Genomic DNA, 20,429 nt, shown 5'->3' with positions numbered 1-20,429 from the left:
TTTCCTTTGTTTTTTATTTTTTAATTTTTTTTCCCCCCATTTTCTTCAATTTTTATGCTTTTGTACTTTTTGTGCATTTTCTCATTTTGAGGACATTTTTTCCCCATTTTTGGTCACTTTTCCCAACCTCTTCACAATACTTTTATTTTTTTTTACACAAACAACAAAGGGAATTGAATTTTCCATGCACTTTTTAGGATTTTAGTGATTTTTAAGGATTTTTTAATACAAATTTGGGGGGGGAATGGGGGTTTTGGGTGGGCACATGCAGGTGTACAGCACATTGGTGTGCACACAGACACACCATTGCACACTCAGCAGGTGTGCAAAGCCTTAGAGGATGTACAGAGGCACAGAGCCCCTTGCACACTCACACACGGGCAGGAGGGCAACGGCCTTGCACACTCACAGGGACACAAATGTGCACACACACACCACTGGTGTGTCACACACAGGGACACTCACAGTGACACAGATGGAGATGTGCACACTCACCCTGCACTTACACACACAGTGACACACAGAGTGCACACTCTCACACACACTCACATTCATCTGCACTCACACTCACACTCACCCTCACAGTGACACTGTGAGTGTCACACCCGCCACACGCGCAGCTCCACGTGGGCCTGTGTTTGCACACACGCTGACACACGTGTTTGCATGGTGACACACACACACAGACATAAGGACACACAGACAGACACAGAAACACAGACGTGGATACACAGACGCAGACACACACAGACAGACATACAGACACACGGACACTTACACTCTCACGAACACATGGACACACAGACACACGGACACGCTCACACTGTGTCACACGGACACTGTCTCACACAGACACAATGACACTCTCACACTCTGTGACACACGGACAGACGGACAGACCTACAGACAGACACTCTCACACTGTGTCACGCATGGACACACAGACACATGGGCACACAGACAAACGGACACTTTCCCACTGTGTCACACACTCACACAGAAACACAGACAGACATACACACGGACAGACACACACGGACAGACGTACACTCTTACACTGTTTCTCACACTCTCACACAGACACACGGACATACGGACGCTCTCACGCTGTGTCACACACACACTCTCAGACACACAGACACACACACGGATACACAGACACACAGACAGACACACAGACAGACAGACGGACACTCTGTCTCTCTCACACACAGACAGACACACAGACGGACACACAGTCACCCAGACACACAGACACACGGGCAGACGGACAGACAGACACACGGACAGACACACGGACACACAGACACACGAACAGACAGACACACAGACAGACACACAGACACACAGACACACGAACAGACAGACACACAGACAGACACACAGACAGACACACGGACACACAGACAGACACGCAGACAGACACACAGACAGACACACAGACAGACACGCAGCCGCTCCGTCTGTCTCGGACCCTCCCGCTCCCGTCCCCTCCCCCGCCGCCCACGTGCAGCCCCGCACGCGCCGCCGGCCCCCGCGCGCCCCCTCCCACGCCCCCCCATCCGCGGCCCCTCGGCCCCGCCCCCCGGCGCTGGCCACGCCTCCTAACTCACACCACCCAATGAGCGCCGTAGCCACGTACCGCCCCCACCCTGACCCCGCCCCCCGCCGCACGCTGCCCAATGAGCGCCGCGGCCTCGCGCCGCCCCCGCCCGCGCTTTAAGCGGCTCCAATGCCCGGGCGGCGGCCGCGCCTCCGCCCCGCTGCTCAGCGCACCGCGCGCCCCGCGCCTCAGCGCCCCGGCCCCGCCGATCGCCCGCCCGCCCTCACGGCCCCGGCTCCGGCCCCGCCATGGACACCGGCAGCAAGGTGAGCCCGCGCCACCGGGATTGCTCTGCGTTACGCAACCCCCGCCCGCCCCCGCACACGCGCGGCCGCCGCGATCGCCGCGTTTCGCTTTATTTTGTCCCCTCAGCCCCAGCGCAGCGCTCCCCACAGCGCGGCCGGTGCCGGCTCCGCGCCTCGCAGCGCGCCCGGCCGCCGCTCCCGGGCTGTCCCCGAAAGGCGGAAACGCGGCGGGCAGACCCGATCCTGTCCCTTTTGACCCCGTTTCGGGACGAGGGGAGGCCCCGGAGCCCAGCGAGGGCCGGGCTGGCTTTGGGGGGCTGCGGGGTTGGGGTGAGCCCGCCGGGACCCCGCGATCCCCGCCGGGCTGGGCACATCCCGCCCGCAGCTTCTGACCCAATTCCTATTAATTTATCCCAGACTGTGGAGTTATTAAATACTCATAACTCTCCCGGCTGCTCGGGGATCCACCAGCACCCTCCTCATGCTAAATTAATTAATTTAGATTTAATTTGGGGGGAGTAAAAGCCCGGAACGATGCCGGTGGTTGATTGTAACAGGTCACTGACCTCAGCCCCACTTGCTTCATTCCAACCACCAAAGTATTTCCGCCCCCAATACTCCCGTCTGGGAAGAACTGGAATAAATCCAAATGGTTCGGGACTTTTTTTTTTTTTTTGCGGGGGGGATGTGTTAGGAAATTGGCTGCGTGGCGGCACGAAGTGTAATTAATCCCAAAAATCGCGATTTTTATCCTAATTAAAGATGCGACGGGAGCGATCCCTCTTGGTATTTATTTCCCCTTTTCAAAACAACTCCCTCTCCCCGCTCCTCCTCCGCATGAAACACACAATTCTCTTAAATTTAAGGAGCTATATCTGTGTATATATGTATTTATAGTGTATTTTTGGGGGTTCCGGGCTGTTTTGCTGGCTGGGGCTGGGGTGGGAGCCGGGAACGTGCGGGCCGGCAGCGCGGTGATGGGGGCAGGAATTAAACGCAAATTTGCGCTCATACCCAAGAAATCCGACGCATTTAACTCCCGGCATCCCGAACGGAGCCCGAGCCGCGCTCCCGCTGCTCTCCCAGCTCCGCAAACCCCCCCGCCTCGCATGGATTTGGGTTAGAAATGATTAATTTTTGTAAAGGTAATTAATCTCAAGGATGATTTGCCGAGCGCTGATAGGTGACATTTCCATCCCCAGCGTGTTTAGCACGGAAAAAATAAAAGATATTTTTCATGGAAGCAGCTTGTGGGTTGCGAGATGGGGGGACAAACTCCCCTCCCGAACCCGCTTTATATTTAATAATTAACATTATTAACATGATTAACCCGGGATGTGTGTATGTATGGGGGGGACATTGCACATTCCGTGTGTTTTTTTTCCAGCTCATTCCATGCAAAATCCTCTCCCGTGCTGGTCGCGGTTGCAAAACTCGCCGCGGTTGTGTCGCCGTCCCTGGATGACCTTTAAGTAGGGAAGCAAAACAAATAAAAAACCCAAATTCCGCTGCTCCTTCCCATCCCCCCGGTTCTCTTTCCCCACGGGGCCGGTGTGACCCCCAAATTCTTTGGGTTTAGATCCTCTCCTGTGAGTTTGGAGCGGATTTTTCTTGGTTTTTAGTGGGGGTGTGAGGTTTTCCCGGGTGTTATCAGTGTGCCCTGGCTCCCATGAGTGTGCAAATGAGTGTGCAAGGGGCTGCACTGAATGCCCACGTCCCCTCAGGAGCAGTGGCTGCTCCTTAAAAATCCCCCTGCATCATTTTAATCGTGTATTTTTTCATATGGCTTTGCCCAAAACTCCCCCCTTCCTAACCATTATTTGGATTTTTCAGGAATTGCTAATTGTTCTTGTTCCATAGCATCGCAAAATCTTCCACGCTGGAGTAAAAAAAACCAACAGGATATCCTCCTCCTGGGACCTTTTTTTTTCCTGTTGTTGCTGATTTGATTTTAGAGAATTCATTAGTTTGGCTTGATGCATGAAACAATCAGCGTGCCAAAATCCTCCTGCACTGGGGTAAAATAACTTGAAATTCCCTTCTGGGACGCTTTTTTTAGTATTATTTAGAAGGAATTATGAATTCCTTGTTTTTCATGAGGCAGCAGCATCCCAAAATCCTCCATGCTGGAGTGAAAAAAGTTGAAATTCCCTGCTGGGCCACTCATTTAAATATCTTTATATCAATATTTTGGTATTATTATTTTGCTTTTAAAGGGATTATTCATTCCTTTGATCCATGAGGTGGATCTCAAAGTCCTTCCAGGCTGGAGGGTGAAATAAAAAGGTTAAAAATAGAGTTGTAAAGCCAAAGGCAGCGGGTTTGGGGGGCCCCTGGTGCCCCCCCAGATCCTCCTCAGAGCGTCCTGGCTTCCGTGTTGGAGCTGGAGAGGAAGCAGGAAGCAGCCAAAAAGAAAACAAATATTATAAATTTATTAAAAACCTGTCTTTCCTATCGCATAGAGCAATTCTTAATGGATGAAACCAGGAGTTTGGGGTCTAGCCATGCTTAAATAAATTTATTTTATGGAAATAAGAGGGAATTTGTCCCTAAAATTCCTGATAAAGATGCTTTTTCCTGCAAGGAGTTAAGAAAAAAAAAAAATCTCCCCACAGCCCCACGTGAGGTTTGGCAAAGCTGCCCTTAAAAATCGACTTTTCCCTTTATTTAATTATTTCCCCCCCCTCTTAAAGTTGCCTTTAATGGCGAAGTTCAGGCTGAAAGGATCCGGGATCCGAGCAGGGCAGCGAGTTTGGGCTGGGGAGGGAGGGGGAAGGAGCTGACTCACCCTGACCCTGCTCGGGATGAGCCTCCAAAATGCCATTTTCCTGCCAGCTTTTCCTTTTCCTATGCCCAAACTGCTGGAATGCAATGAAAATACAATTTTTTTTGCTGAAATTTAATTTATTTTTTGGGGCTTTTTTAAGCCTTTTTTCCTAAATGTTAAAATGAAAAAAAAAATTAAATTTTTTTTTTTTTTTTTAGATTTTTAAATTGTTTTTTTAATTTTTTTTTTTTTTTTTTTTGCATCAAGCTGTTGTTACCTCTCACCTTCCTGGAGCAAAGTTCACGTGGCTGCCGCATCCCCATCCCCGCAGCCGTGACTCACCTGGGCCTGCCCTACCCTGCCAGCTCCTGGGCTGCCCTTTAGCCAGGAAAAAAATCAAATTCAGCACCCAAAAACAACGGGAAATCACCCCAATCCCCCACAAACACACTCGTTTTTTTTAATAAGGTTTCCCCAAGCAACAGGTGCTTTTAACATCCTGTTTTTTTTGAGATTTGTTGGAATTTTTAGGGCTTTTTTTGTGGGTTTTTTTTGGGGACATCACCAAATTCCCAACCACGGGGGTGTTTTCTCCTCTACTCCAAAGCACCAACCAAATCCAAGTGCCAAAACCTCCCTGATTAGTTGTGTTGGGGCCAAGCCTAATTAATGAGCTTCATTAACGGGCCTGGCTTCATTCCCTCTGCTTTTCCCCTGGGAACTTTCACGCGGAGGGAGGAGAGTGGTAAGGTCAGGGAGCAGCATTAAAATCCTTTATTTATTACAAGAAAGATGAGATTGGTGCTTAAATATTAAAAATATCCTTTTTGAGGAGGGAGCTGGAGTCACCTGTGCTGATTTAGCCGGGATCTGAGGCGTCGATCCTTTGGGAATATCGATCCTTGGGGTGACACGTTGGTGTTTAGGGAGAACCCCCCTCAGCACCCCCCTAAATTCAAGGGGTTTATCAATTTCACGTGGCTCGTCCCAAAGCTGATTAGGCGGGAATGTCGGATCCTGGTTCGAGCGGCCGGGAAAATCTCAAATCTCCTGCCTGGGATAATTGGGCCGCTAACGAAGGTGGCCCGAGCGCTGGCCTGCCCTGACCCCGCTCCCAAACAAGGCTCTGATTGTTGCCGTGGCTCGGGCGGGAGGAAGAGGAGGCTGGGGAAGGAAGGCTTTGCCAGCTAACCCGGGTTTTGCTCAGTGACTCTTAATTAGACAGCCATGGGAAGCTGTTGTTGGTGCAGCTCCCCGGAGCATCCTGCTGGCCCAGACCCCATGGTCACCTCCAGGGCTCAAATTCCCGGAATCCCCATACCATGGGTTGTTTTAACCCCCACAAAATGACATTTTTTTGTAATTATTTTTTCCCTCTTAGCACCATAAACAGTGAGTTTTCTCTTTGGTTCTGAATATTTGTACTCGCCGCCGTCCCAGTGCCCTGGTATTGCTGTGCTGGGGACACAGAACTGTGGATTTAACCCTTTTTCCTTGTTTCTGTCCTGTATTGCTCTACAGGGGAGGGAGGGCTGTGAGGATCCCAGATTTAACCCTTTGTCCCATGCAGTGCCCTGGTATCGCTGACTGAACTGTGGATTTAACCCTTTTTCCTTGTTTTTGTCCTGTGCACTGCCCTGATATTGCTGTGCTGGAGGAGACAGGGCTGCAGGGATCCCAGATTTAACCCCTTTTCCCTGTTTTTGTCCTGTATTGCTCTACAGGGCAGAGAGGGCTGTGAGGATCCCAGATTTAACCCTTTTTTCCCTGCTGGGCAGGTGGAGCTGCAGGGATCCCAGATTTAACCCTTTGTCCCATGCAGTGCCCTGGTATTGCTGTGCTGGCGGCATCAGGGCTGTGGGAATCCCAGATTTAACCTCTTTTTCCCAGTTTTAGTCCTGTATTTCTCTGCTGGGGGACACACAGCTATGGGGATCCCAGATTTAACCCCTTTTCCCTGTTTTTTTCCTGTGCCAGATCCCAGATTTAACCCTTTGTGCCATGCAGTGCCTTGGTATTGCTCTGCTGGGGATACAGAGCTTCAGGATCCCCGATTTAACCCTTTTTCCCCCATTTTTGTCCCGTGCAATGCTCTGGGCAGCAGGGATCCCAAATTTCACCCTTTTCCCCCTGTTTTTATCCCATGCAGTGCCCTGGTATCACTCTGCTGGGGATACAGGCCTGCAGGATCCCAAATTTAACCTTTTTTTCCCCATTTTTGTCCTATGGAGTGCCCTGGTATCACTCTGCTGGGCATACAGGTCTGCAGGATCCCAAATTTAACCCTTTTTTCCCCATTTTTGTCCTATGGAGTGCCTTGGTATTACTGTGCTGGGGATACAGGGCTGCAGGATCCCGGATTTAACTCTTTCCCCTGTTTTTGCCCTGTGCAGTGCCCTGGGCTGTGAGGATCCCAAATTTAACCCTTTTCCCCCTGTTTTTGTGCTGTGCAGTGCCCTGGTATCATTCTGGTGGGGAGATAGGGCTGCAGGGATCCCAGATTTAACCCTTTTTCCCCCTGTTTTTGTGCAGTGCAGTGCCCTGGTATCACTCTGCTGGGGATACAGGTCTGCAGGGATCCCAGATTTAACCCTTTTTTCCCCGTTTCCTGGCAGATGACGGCTCGCCTGATGCTGGCTGTGGGAGGAGCAGTGCTGGGCTCCCTGCAGTTCGGGTACAACACCGGCGTCATCAACGCCCCGCAGAAGGTGAGTGCTCGCAGAGGGAAATTCCAGCCTCCCCCAGCTCGTGTGTGACAACAAACCAGCCTCTGTGCCAGCCTGGCTAAAATAGTACATCCCACTAGGCAGCTTAGGCCTCTAATGGGATTTCAGAGGGAGTTATTTAGCTCCAGCCTTCCCTGGAGAATTTGTTTCCTCCTCCTTGCTTGGTGTTTTTTTTTTTTGTTGGGGGAAATAAATCCCAGCGTTGCCTGCAGGATGCTGTGTCTGGGTGTGGCCGGTGGAACTTTTCACCTCGGCTCTCTTAGTGAAGGTCTGGGAGTTAATGAAGGTTTGAGTCATCCCCAAGTGGCTGCTCTGACCAGAGCTGGGGGTTTTGCATCCCAGCTGGCAGCAGGATGGATGCAGGAGTGTTGGTTCCTGCCCTCGTGTACAGCCAGGACCCTCCTGCTGCTGGTAGGTACTGGTGGTCCATGGAAAATGTGACTTTTTCTAGATTTGGTGGCTTTTACAGCCACCTGCTGCTGGTAGATGCTGGTGGTCCATGGAAAACTTTTCCCAGATTTGGTGGCTTTTACAGCCAGGACCCTCCTGCTGCTGAGAGATACTGGTGGTCCATGGAAAATGTGACTTTTCCCACATTTGGTGGCTTTTACAGCCACCTGCTGCTGGTAGATACTGGTGGTCCATGGAAAACGTGATTTTTTTCCCAAATTTGGTGGCTTTTATAGCCAGGAACCTCCTGCTGCTGGTAGATAATGGTGGTCCATGGAAAACAAAACATTTTCCAGATTTGGTGGCTTTTATAGCCAGGAACCTCCCTGTTGCTGGTAGACACTGGTGGTCCATGGAAAATGTGACTTTTTCTAGATTTGGTGGCTTTTACAGCCAGGACACTCCTGCTGCTGGTAGATGCTGGTGGTCCATGGAAAATGTGACTTTTTCTAGATTTGGTGGCTTTTACAGCCACCTGCTGCTGGTAGATACTGGTGGTCCATGGAAAACTTTTCCCAAATTTGGTGGCTTTTATAGCCAGGACCCCCCTGCTGCTGGTAGATAATGGTGGTCCATGGAAAACTTTTCCCAAATTTGGTGGCTTTTACAGCCAGGACCCTCCTGCTGCTGGTAGATGCCAGTGGTCCATGGAAAACATGGCTTTTCCCAGATTTGGTGGCTTTTTGGTGGCTTTTACAGCCAGGACCCTCCTGCTGCTGGTAGATGCCAGTGGTCCATGGAAAACTTGGCTTTTCTCAGATTTGGTGGCTTTTACAGCCAGGACCCTCCTGCTGCTGATAGACAATGGTGGTCCATGGAAAACTCAACTTTTCCCAGATTTGGTGGCTTTTACAGCCAGGACCCTCCTGCTGCTGGTAGATACTGGTGGTCCATGGAAAATGTGATTTTTCCCACATTTGGTGGCTTTTACAGCCAGGACCCTCCTGCTGCTGGTAGATACTGGTGGTCCATGGAAAACATGGCTTTTCCCAGATTTGGTGGCTTTTACAACCAGAAACCCCCTGCTGCTGATAGATAATGGTGGTCCATGGAAAATGTGACTTTTCCCAGATTTGGTGGCTTTTACAGCCAGGACCCTCCTGCTGCTGGTAGATAATGATGGTCCATGGAAAACTCAACTTTTCCCAAATTTAGTGGCTTTTACAATCAGAAATCCCCTGCTGCTGATAGACAATGGTGGTCCATGGAAAACTCAACTTTTCCCAGATTTGGTGGCTTCTTGAGGTGTTAAACACATGGAAAATAAGCTCAGGATTGCAATGTGGTGCTTGCAGCTCTTGTGCTGGGATGAGGGACAGCTTGAGCTCTGTCCCCAAATGTCATCACCCCAATCCAGCTCCAGGGTTTAATCCCATCCCAGTGAGTGCTTTGCAATGTCACCACAGGCATTGGGAAAACTCCTTGTGGGATAGAAAACCCTATGGAAAAAGTCAATGTGGGAAGAGGAAAAAAGGCAGGGATTTGTTCAGGGTGTTGCATTATTGAATCCCAGGTTCAGTTCCTGGGGTTAAAGCTGCAGCTCCACCCCCAGAACCTGCTGGAGACCTGAAATATCCCAAATTCTCCTTGCTCCACGTGCACTGGTGTGAGGTTGGGGATGGCCATGGAGCAGCCCTGGAGCTGGGGATCCCTGGCACGGCTCTGAGGAGCTCTGCCCTCACCTTCCCCAGCCCTGGCACTGAGCCAGGAGGGAATGCTGTGATCCCCACCCTGCCCAGAGCCACAGCTCAGCAGCAGCTTTGGAGCTTTGTTCCCTGGCCTGGAAGGGCTCTCCCTGCAAATTCAGACACTCCTGAGGGGTGTTGCCACAGTTTTTGGGGATGAATTACAGGATGTGCCTTCTGTTGGTGGAGTGACAAAATTCTCTTTTGTCCCCTTACAAAGAAAATAAGCCCAGAAGTTTCTCTCCTTGATTAGGTGAAAAAGGCATCTAAGGAAAGCCAATTGGACAGAAGCCAAAAAGTCCCACCTGAACAATTTACTAGAAAAAGGAGAGAACAAAGAAACAAAACTTTTGAGTGAGGTGTTTTACCAGGAGCAAGCACCTCTTGCACATGACTGAGTTTTTCTCTGCAAAGAGTTTTGTTACTTTGTCTTCTATGAAAACTTTTTGTTTCCAATGCTGCAACAGAAGCCATCCTGGGGATTTTATTTATCTCCAAAGGCAGCTGAGCTATCTCTTGAAGAGGCAACTATTGCTGTGCATGCCTTGGGCTCAGGCCAGGAGGAGGCACAGGGGGCAGGACAAGCCCCCAGTGCTGAGGGGAAGGATTTGGGGGGCTCAGGGGGAGGTGGGATGGGGTTTGCTGGGCACAGGGGGTCACCCCAGCCTTAAAAATGGGGACACAAAGTGTGGAATTGGGGTAGGGACACGTTTTTGTGCAGGGCTGGGATAAACTGGAGTGAAGGACTGGGATGAGGGTGCGGAGCTGGGATGAGGGTGCGCAGCTGGGGTGGGGATGGAGAGCTGGGATGAGGGTGCGGAGCTGGGATGAGGATGGGGATGCAGAGCTGGGATGAGGGTGCGGAGCTGGGGTGGGGATGGAGAGCTGGGATGAGGATGGGGAGCTGGGATGAGGATGGGGAGCTGGGATGAGGATGCGGAGCTGGGATGAGGATGGGGATGCAGAGCTGGGATGGGGGCGCGGAGCTGGGATGGGGGCGCGGAGCTGGGATGAGGGCGCGGAGCTGGGATGGGGGCGCGGAGCTGGGATGGGGGCGCGGGAGCGGGGATGGGGGCGCGGAGCTGGGATGGGGACGCGGAGCTGGGATGGGGGCGCGGAGCTGGGATGGGGGCGCGGAGCTGGGATGGGGGCGCGGAGCTGGGATGAGGGTGCGGAGCTGGGGTGGGGATGGAGAGCTGGGGTGGGGACGCGGGGCTGGGATGGGGCCGCGGAGCTGGGATGGGGCCGCGGAGCTGGGATGGGGACGCGGAGCTGGGATGGGGACGCGGAGCTGGGACGAGGACGTGGGTGCGGAGCTGGGATGGGGGCGCGGAGCTGGGATGAGGGTGCAGAGTTGGGATAAGGATGCACTCAGATCCATCAGGGCACAGGTTTGGGATGCTCTGGTTTGGGATTCATGGAGCTGCAGGGTGGGGATGAATCACAACACTGAGCCTGAAAGCCCCCAGTTTTGGGGAAAACAATTTTTATTCCTTCACCTTTCTCCCTTTAAACCCATTTTTCACCTCTTTTCCTCTCCCAAAAAACTCTTGAGTCCTTCAAAGCATTTTCCCTTTTTTCCAGGAGGGGCTGTTATTTTCAGATACCCCCTGGGCCTACTGAGAGCCTGAGCCAGCCCAATTATTCTCCAATAATCCAATCAATTATTTATTTTGGGAATAGTGGTAAAAGGGGAAAAAGCATCCAAACCCCTGGGTGGAACAGGAGGGAACAAAATCACTTCAGTATGGAAATTGTAACAATTTCTGTGCTTTGGAAGAGGAACAACGTGGCAAAATAATGATACTGTTGGGACTTGTACCCAGCCCAGTGAAAATTTCTTGTGCTGTCTCTGCCAGGGCTCCTGTTTGGGCTTGGATTGATGGGAAAAGTGGAAAATTAAGCACGATGGTGTTCTAAAGGATTTTGGATTGGGAAGAACCTTTAGAGGGTCATTTAGGGCATTTTCCCAGCCATGGGCAGGGACAGGAGCTTGGTGAAGCTGCCAGTGATGGGCTAGCTTTAAAAATAAAGCAAAACTATACAAAATATATACATTTTGTATATGTATGTAATGGTTTAAAAATACATCAAAAGTATACAAAATGTATATATTTTTTATATGTATATATATGTCATGGTTTGATGCTAGTGCAATAGCAGTGTCCCCAGGAAGCACAGCATCTCAAAAAATTCAAATTTTTCAAAACTTCCTTTTTAAACCAGGACACAATACAAAATTTTTGTATAAAAAAAATTTTGGTGAAGCTGTCAGTGATGGGCTAGCTTTAAAAATACATCAAAAGCATACAAAATGTATATATTTTGTATATGTATATATATGTCATGGTTTGACACTGGTGCGATGGCAGTACCAGCACAGCATCCCAAAAAACTCACTTCCTTTTCAAACCAGGACACTATATGAAGTTTTTGTATACAAAAATTTTTGTATACAACAGTTTTGTGTATAAAAAGATGCAAAATTTATATAAAACCCCCTAAAATTCACAAACCAGGCTGTTCTTGGTGTTCCAAACCAAGGCCCGTGTTGGGTGTTGGCATCACAGTCCTGCAGAACCACGGCAGAGATTGTGTTATGGAATTATTGGAGGAAAACCTGGAAATCCAACTCCAGGAGTATCCAAGGGGGGCTAGTGATGGGCTAGCTTTAAAAATACTTCAAAAGTATACAAAATGTATATATTTTATATATATATATGTCATGGTTTGATGCTGGTGCAATGCCAGTGCCCCCAGGGAGCACAGCATCTCAAAAACCTCAAATTTTTCAAAATATCCTTTTCAAACTAGGACACTATACAAAAGTATTGTATGTAAAAAGTATTGTATACAAAAGTTTTGTGTTTAAAAAGATGCAAAATTAATATAAAACCCCCTAAAATTCACAAACCAGGCTGTTCTTGGTGTTCCAAACCAAGGCCTGTGTTGGGTGTTGGCATCATGGTCCTGCAGAACCACGGCAGTGATTGTGTGCTATGGAATTATTGGGGGGGAAAACCTGGAAATCCAACTCCAGGAGTATCCAAGATTGTGTGCTATGGAATTATTGGGGGGGAAAAACCTGGAAATCCAACTCCAGGAGTATCCAAGATTGTGTGTTATGGAATTATTGGGGGGAAAAAACCTGGAAATCCAAATCCAGGAGTATCCAAGATTGTGTTTTATGGAATTCTCAGGGGGGAAAAAAACCTGGAAATCCAACTGCAGGAGTATCCAAGATTGTGTGTTATGGAATTATTGGGGGGGAAAGCCTGGAAATCCAACTGCAGGAATATCCAAGATTGTGTGCTATGGAATTCTTGGGGGGGGGGGGGGAAGCCTGGAAATCCAACTCTGGGATTATCCAAGATTGTGTGCTATGGAATTATTGGGGGGAAAAAACCTGGAAATCCAACTCTGGGAGTATCCAAGATTGTGTGCTATGGAATTCTTGAGGGCAAGAAAAACCTGGAAATCCAACTGCAGGAATATCCAAGATTGTGTTTTATGGAATTATTGAAGGGGAAAACCTAGAAATCCAAATCCAGGAATATCCAAGATTGTGTGTTATGGAATTATTTGGGGGGAAAACCTGGAAATCCAACTCCAGGAGTATCCAAGATTGTGTGCTATGGAATTCTTGGGGGCAAGAAAAACCTGGAAATCCAACTCCAGGAGTATCCAAGATTGTGTTCTATGGAATTCTTGGGGGCAAGAAAAACCTGGAAATCCAACTCTGGGAGTATCCAAGATTGTGTGTTATGGAATTCTTGGGGGGGAAAAAACCTGGAAATCCAACTCCAGGAATATCCAAGATTGTGTGCTATGGAATTCTTGGGGAGGGGGAAACCCGGAAATCCAACTCTGGGAGTATCCAAGATTGTGTTCTATGGAATTATTGGGGGGGAAAAAACCTGGAAATCCAACTCCAGGAATATCCAAGATTGTGTGCTATGGAATTCTTGGGGGGGAAAAACCTGGAAATCCAACTCCAGGAATATCCAAGATTGTGTGTTATGGAATTCTTGAAGGGGAAAACCTAGAAATCCAAATCCAGGAGTATCCAAGATTGTGTTTTATGGAATTCTTGGGGGCAAGAAAAACCTGGCAATCCAACTGCAGGAGTATCCAAGGGGATGGGAGCTGCCCTGTGTTCCTCCCCTTGCTCCGCAGGGCCGGCGCATCCGTGGCTCCTGCCCTGCCCTGGGGAGCAGCGTGACCTCCCCGTGCCTGCCCGGCCAGTTTGGCTCCCTCCCTCCCTCCCTCCCTCTGTGTCTCCGGGCAGGGCGAGCCCAGAACCCGTCGGGCTGCATTTCCCAGTGGGTCCCAGCAGTTCCTCCCTTGGCCAGCGGCTCCGGTGACGCATTGTCTTGTGAGAGACTCGTCCCTCCGGTGGCGCGGCCGTGACGCGCGGTTTGCTTTCCCTCCTTGTTCTCCAGGTGATTGAGGATTTCTACAACCTCACGTGGCTGAACAGATACGGGGAGCCCATCAGCCCTGCCACCCTCACCACGCTCTGGTCCCTCTCCGTTGCCATCTTCTCTGTCGGGGGCATGATCGGCTCCTTCTCCGTGGGGCTCTTTGTCAATCGCTTTGGAAGGTGAGCTCTGAGCCTGGTGGATCCTGCAGTGGGGAGGCTCTGCTGCCTCACCCACCCTGGTGTTCCATGGGCTGACCTCGGGGTTCTCCTGGTGTTCCTCACCTGGTTCTCCTGGTGTTCCTCTCCTGGTTCCCCTGGTGTTCCTCACCCTGTTCTCCTGGTGTTCCTCTCCTGGCGTTCCTCACCTGGTTCTCCTGATGTTCCTCTCCTGGTGTTCCTCACCCTGTTCTCCTGGTGTTCCTCTCCCGGCGTTCCTCACCTGGTTCTCCTGGTGTTCCTCACCTGGCGTTCCTCACCTGGTTCTCCTGGTGTCCCTCTCCTGGTTCCCCTGGTGTTCCTCACTCTGTCCTCCTGGTTTTCGTCTCCCGGCGTTCCTCACCTGGTTCTCCTGATGTTCCTCTCCCGGTGTTCCTCACATGGTTCTCTCCCAGCGTTCCTCACCTGGTTCTCTCCCGGTGTTCCTCTCCTGGTTCTCCTGGTGTTCCTCTCCTGGTGTCCCTCTCCTGGTTCCCCTGGTGTTCCTCACCCTGTTCTCCTGGTTTTCCTCTCCTGGCGTTCCTCTCCTGGTTCTCCTGATGTTCCTCTCCTGGTGTTCCTCACCTGGTTCTCCCCTGGTGTTCCTCACCTCTCTCCTCCATCTCTCTCCAGGCGCAATTCCATGCTGATGTCCAACATCCTTGCCTTCGTGTCAGCTGTGCTCATGGGCTTCTCCAAGATGGCTTTCTCCTTCGAGATGCTCATCCTGGGCCGCTTCATCATCGGCCTCTACTCCGGCCTCACCACGGGTTTCGTGCCCATGTACGTGGGCGAGGTGTCCCCTACTGCCCTGAGGGGGGCCCTGGGCACCTTCCACCAGCTTGGCATCGTGCTGGGCATCCTCATCGCACAGGTGAGCACTGCAGAATGGTTTTGGTCCTTTTCTTGATCCTGACACTCCTCAGGGCCTGCAAGGATGAGGTGGATCTGAGCTGGGGTGGGAGGGGTGAAGCTGGAGCTCAGCAGGAGCAGGGATGCTCTGGAATCTGAAGGTTTGGGATGGGTGGCATCAGGATATCAACATCTCCTGGCCACCTGGAAGCGGCACAGGAGTCCCTCCAATGGCTGTTCCAGCTTGGAGCACACCATGAGCTGCACAGTTGTGTCCAACCAGGACTATTCCAGCTGGGATGGGTGGCTCAACCCTTCTGCTCCTCCTCAGGTGTTTGGTTTGGACTTGATCATGGGAAACGAGTCCCTGTGGCCGCTGCTGCTGGGCTTCATCTTCGTCCCTGCGCTGCTGCAGTGCATCATCCTGCCCTTCGCCCCCGAGAGCCCCCGCTTCCTGCTCATCAACCGCAACGAGGAGAACAAGGCCAAGAGCGGTGAGTGACCCCTCTGCAGGGCCATCCTGGCACTCTGGAGGGTCCTCGACATCTCCTGAGCTCACCTCTCCCTCTCAGTCCTCAAGAAGCTGCGAGGCACGACGGATGTGAGCAGTGACCTGCAGGAGATGAAGGAGGAGAGCCGGCAGATGATGAGGGAGAAGAAGGTGACCATCATGGAGCTGTTCCGCTCGCCCATGTACCGCCAGCCCATCCTCATCGCCATCGTCCTGCAGCTCTCCCAGCAGCTCTCAGGGATCAACGCGGTGAGCCTGGGTGGGGTCTCAATGCCAGGGGTCAGCTTGCTTCACCCAGAGCTCCAGGACCTGGCTTGTGACACCTCCCTGCCCTTTGTAGGTCTTCTACTACTCCACCAGCATCTTCGAGAAGTCGGGGGTGGAGCAGCCTGTCTATGCCACCATTGGCTCTGGCGTGGTGAACACAGCCTTCACGGTGGTCTCGGTGAGTTTGGCCCCTCCAGGGAAGGTGGGAGGTGCAGGGGCCTTTCCTGCAGGCTGGGAGGTGCTGATGGATCTTGTCCATCCCACAGCTCTTCGTGGTGGAGCGAGCCGGACGCAGGACCCTGCACCTCATCGGGCTGGCAGGGATGGCTGGGTGTGCCATTCTCATGACCATCGCCCTCACGCTGCTGGTGAGTGCTGGGGAGGCTGGGAGGAAGAGGAGGAGGGATGGCTGGGGAGGAGGAAGGACTTATTCCTCCTTGAAGTGATGGCTGAGCACTCAGTGCCCATTGTCACATCTCTCCTGAGCTCCTAGAATTCCATCTTCCAGCTCATGGCTCCTGTGCCAGCACCAGCTGAGGTGCCCAGGTGCCATATCCCCTTCACAGCACCAACCTTCTCCCTCTGCCCTGTTCTAGGACCAAATGCCCTGGATGTCCTACCTCAGCATCGTGGCCATCTTTGGGTTTGTGGCCTTCTTTGAGATCGGCCCAGGCCCCATCCCGTGGTTCATCGTGGCCGAGCTGTTCAGCCAAGGGCCCCGTCCCGCTGCTTTCGCCGTGGCCGGGCTCTCCAACTGGACCTCCAACTTCATCGTGGGCATGGGCTTCCAGTACATTGCGGTAATGATGGCTGGGAGCACTGGGGGAGTGGGGCATGGCACTGGGGACACAGGGAGCTGGGGGTCCCAGAGGATCCCAGCAATCCAGGGGAGTCTCAGTCCCAGCCTGTCAGACTGCATTGGTCCAGATCCCAGTTCTGGGTCAGAGATGGAAACAGTGTCCAACTGGATCCCTGTGCCAGACTCCAGTGCAGGATCCCACTGCTGGATCCTCCTGCCAAATCCAAATCCTGAGTGTGGTTGCTGGTTCCTGGTGCTGGATCTCATTGATGGATCCTCCTGCCAAATCCAAATCCCAGGTCTCGTTGCTGGTTCCTGGTGCTGGATCCCATTTGCCAGATTTTGGTGTGGAATCCTGGTGTCAGATCTTGGTACCAAATCCTGCTGCTGGATCCAGTGCTGAATTCCAGAGCCACATTCTTCAGCCCTAAAACCCAGGCTGAGGTGGTTTGGATGGGATAAGATCCCCTGGGAAGGAGTTGGGGCTGGAGCAGGAGCTTGACTCAGTGTATTTTGTGGAACTTGAGATGTTCCTTGAAAGGAGGACCTGGGTTTTGGAAGGCCATGGCAAGGTGTGGGCAGGGTGGTACCAGCTGGTCCTTCAAGCATGGCCAGAGATGGGAATGGAGCTGGGGAAGGTCTGGAGGCACCAGGAGCTGCTGGGGGGGCTCAGCCTGGAGCAGAGGAGGCTCAGGGGGGACCTCTGGCTCTGCACAGCTCTGACAGGAGGGGACAGCTGGGGGAGTCAGGCTCTGCTCCCAGGGAACAGGGACAGGATGAGAGGACCCACCCCAAGCTGTGTCAGGGGAGGTTTAGATTGGGTATTGAGAAAATTTCTTCATGGAAAGGGTGCTCAGGGAGGTGGTGAAATCACCATCCCTAGAAGTGCTCAAAACCACGTGGATGTGGCACTGCAGGGCGTGGGTTAGGGGTGGACCTGGCAGCGCTGGGTCTGTGGTCAGACTCAGTCTTGGTGTTCTTCTCCAACCTCAACAACTCCACCATTCCACAACTCCATCCACGTGCTCACCTCCCCTTTTCCCTTCAATCCAGCAACTCTGTGGCTCCTACGTCTTCATCATCTTCACGGTGCTGCTCGTGCTCTTCTTCATCTTCACCTACTTCAAGGTGCCGGAGACCAAAGGCCGGACCTTCGACGAGATCGCCTCGGGCTTCCGGCAGAGCGGGGGCGGCCAGAGCGACAAAACCCCGGACGAGTTCCACAGCCTGGGCGCCGACTCGCAGGTGTAACCCGGACCCGGCTCTGCCGCCGCCCCCCGACCCGGGGGGACGTTTTAAAACACTTTGTACAGACCCCAGGCAGGAGGGAGTGGAGTGTGGGGGGGGATCTGGCTCTGATGCCCCCTCTCCAGCCTCCCCCAGTGCTTTACTGGGGACAGACTGAGCTATTTTATTTTATTATTTTGGTTGGTTTTTTTTTCTTTTTTTTTTTCTGCTAGGAACGAATTTTATTTAATTTTTTTAGTTGGTTTCGCGTCCAAGATTTCAAAGCCAATAGGTGTTTTAAAACCCAGCCACGCAGCACAGGAGGGGCAATTCCCTGTTTTTTTTTATTGACGACGCGATAATAGTTATTTAACGGAAAATCACGTAGAGGAAGTTTTTAAAAAAAGCTGGAAGCTTATTTTTTAACATTCTAATCATAGAAAAAAAAAAAAAACAAAAATCACATAAATTGACTAAATCTAATATTTTTTTAAAAAAAAACAAACCTACCAAGGAAATGAGTCATTTTTTTTAAAAGTCTCCTTGATTTCAAGCCCTGCGGTGGGTTCGTGGACGGGGACCTCCCGCCCGGGGCAGCGCGGAGGACGGAGCCGTCCCGGATGGATCGGTTGGAAAGGTCAATCCATTGTCACAGGCTCCTCTCCTTTCGCCTGAAAATTCCAACTGGGAGGGGGAAAAAAAAAAATGGGAGAAAGGTGGGGGGGGAGATGTGTTCTTGTTGAATTTTTGGGATTAATCTTGGCAATATTTGCCCGACAGTGAAGCGCCAGCGGCAGCCGCACACGACAACATCCCCCTCCATCACCACCCCCATCCCAGGACTCACCAAAATCCAGCACTGCATGGATACAGCTGTTTCCTGCTCTGTGTATAGACTGGAAGATATTTATATTATATATATTTTTGTTCAATGGTTGTTAATAGTAGACATTTAAGTTATAGCGTTTCTGATTTGACAAGCCAAGTACTGTAAATATTCTTGGAGTATATTCACACTGTATAATTGCATACAAAAAGGTACAGAAAAAGGTTATAGTTTCTATAGCAACTAAGAAAAAAAAAAAGCTTGTACATGGTTAGGATGACTTTTTGTATAGTTCTGCACTGTAGTTGTATCTATTGCACTGAATTTCAGGCTGTAGTATATTAAAAGAAAATACACATGAGAAATACTGTCCTTTTCAAACAAAACTGAAAACACACACAAAAAAAAAAGCATTTCCCTGAGTGCAGTTGGTGTGGGAGCTCCTGGCACATTCCCAAAGCCACAGGGAGGGTTGTTTTTTTTTTGTTTGTGTTGTTTTTTTTTGTTGGTTTTTTTTAATAGTATCTTTTTTAAAACGTATTTGTTTGGTTTGGAAGTGATGACACTTGACCACACGTGAAAGAAAATAAAAGGGGAGGGGGGTGGAATAAAATAAATCTCTTTAAAAAATGCCTGTTCTCAGCTGGTTGTGGCACAGCCTCACCAAGCTGTGGGGGTGTGTGTGTGGTTTTTTAAGCAAATCCCTGCAGTGAAGTGCCAAGGGGAAGGTGTGTGGTGTGGACAATAAAGGAGAATGTGAGCAGCCACCCAGCCCTGGTGTCCTGTGCCTTTTATTTCTCGCAGCCAAACTTTCCCTGCCCTGGCAGGGCTGGGGGGTGTCTGGCAGAGCGTGTCCCTGCAAAGCTTTTCCACTCACCTGCTTGCAAAATCCCTGCTCTGGGTGCACAACCAGCTCTGAATTGGCTGGGCTGGGATCACGGGGGCTCCTGGCTGGAGCTGTCCTGGCCCTGGATCCCAAACCTGCTCCCCTTGCCCAGCACAGAGCCCCGGCCGTGCCACGAGCACCTGAGCAAGGCAAGGGAGAGGGAGGGAGGGAGGGAGGGAGGAGGTTGCTGCTGCTCTGTGCATTTGGTTTTTTTCCCCTCCAGCTGAGAAGGTGCCAAGAGCTGCAAGCCTGAACACTTTCAGGCAAAGAAATGCTGATCTTGGTCACTTCAGGCTTTTTTTTGTATTTATTGAAGCTGCTCTTTGCCCTGCAGGGCATGGCTGTTGTAGGAATTGCTCTTGTAGTGTCTTTAACAGCTCCCCAGAATGTTCTTTCTGTGCCCAGGGCTCCTCTCCTCACGCTGCTGTTTCATCCCTGGCTCCAGGAGATGCTCAGCCCTGCACAACCCTCAAAACCCAGGCTGAAGAAACTCAGGATTTTGAGCTCTGATCCCAAACACAAGGGCCTGATTTCCAGATGCTATCTGCTCAGCATTTCCTCAAAATTAATTCCTGGTAAAGCACAGAAATAACTGAATTTTTAAGCCATAAAGACACAGGAATGCAGATTCCAAACTGGAATTACAGACTCCTATAGACTGAACCTTGAACTCAGAAGAGTCTGGCTCAGGGATAGGTCTGCAAGCCTGAACACTTCCAGGCAAAGAAATGCTGATCTTGGTCACTTCAGGCTTTTTTCTATTTATTGAACAAAATAAACAACAGCCTGCAGGGCACGACTATTGTAGGAATTGCTCTTGTAGTGTCTTTAAGAGCTCCCCAGAATGTTCTTTCTGTGCCCAGGGCTCCTCTCCTCACGCTGCTGTTTCATCCCTGGCTCCAGGAGATGCTCAGCCCTGCACAACCTTCATTTCCAGGCTGGCTTTGTTCTGTTGAACGCTCAGAGC

General features: G+C 51.1%; 1 protein-coding gene across 2 annotated transcripts; it reads left to right on the top strand.

Annotated features, from left to right (window-relative positions):
• Positions 1 to 1,722: 1,722 nt before the first annotated feature.
• SLC2A1 (solute carrier family 2 member 1) lies at positions 1,723 to 19,348 on the top strand. 2 transcript variants are annotated; one of them, XM_064730519.1, is made up of 11 exons: positions 1,723 to 1,869; positions 7,231 to 7,323; positions 13,919 to 14,079; positions 14,728 to 14,968; positions 15,278 to 15,440; positions 15,519 to 15,706; positions 15,798 to 15,902; positions 15,991 to 16,092; positions 16,321 to 16,524; positions 17,577 to 17,768; positions 18,531 to 19,348. In XM_064730519.1, exons 1-11 carry the CDS (start codon positions 1,852 to 1,854, stop codon positions 18,531 to 18,533), a joined length of 1,470 nt encoding a protein of 489 aa, XP_064586589.1. In that variant the 5' UTR covers positions 1,723 to 1,851; the 3' UTR covers positions 18,534 to 19,348. The 2 variants fall into 2 exon arrangements, with proteins under 2 accessions (XP_064586589.1, XP_064586588.1); XM_064730518.1 differs by having other exon boundaries at positions 17,577 to 19,348.
• Positions 19,349 to 20,429: the final 1,081 nt, after the last annotated feature.

The sequence above is a fragment of the Zonotrichia leucophrys genome, chromosome 21 (assembly GCF_028769735.1).
Source record: "Zonotrichia leucophrys gambelii isolate GWCS_2022_RI chromosome 21, RI_Zleu_2.0, whole genome shotgun sequence".
In the NCBI taxonomy this organism is placed as follows: Eukaryota; Metazoa; Chordata; class Aves; order Passeriformes; family Passerellidae; genus Zonotrichia; species Zonotrichia leucophrys.
The sequence above is the reverse complement of the archived record's forward strand: the minus strand, read 5'-3'. Positions and strand labels throughout refer to the sequence as shown.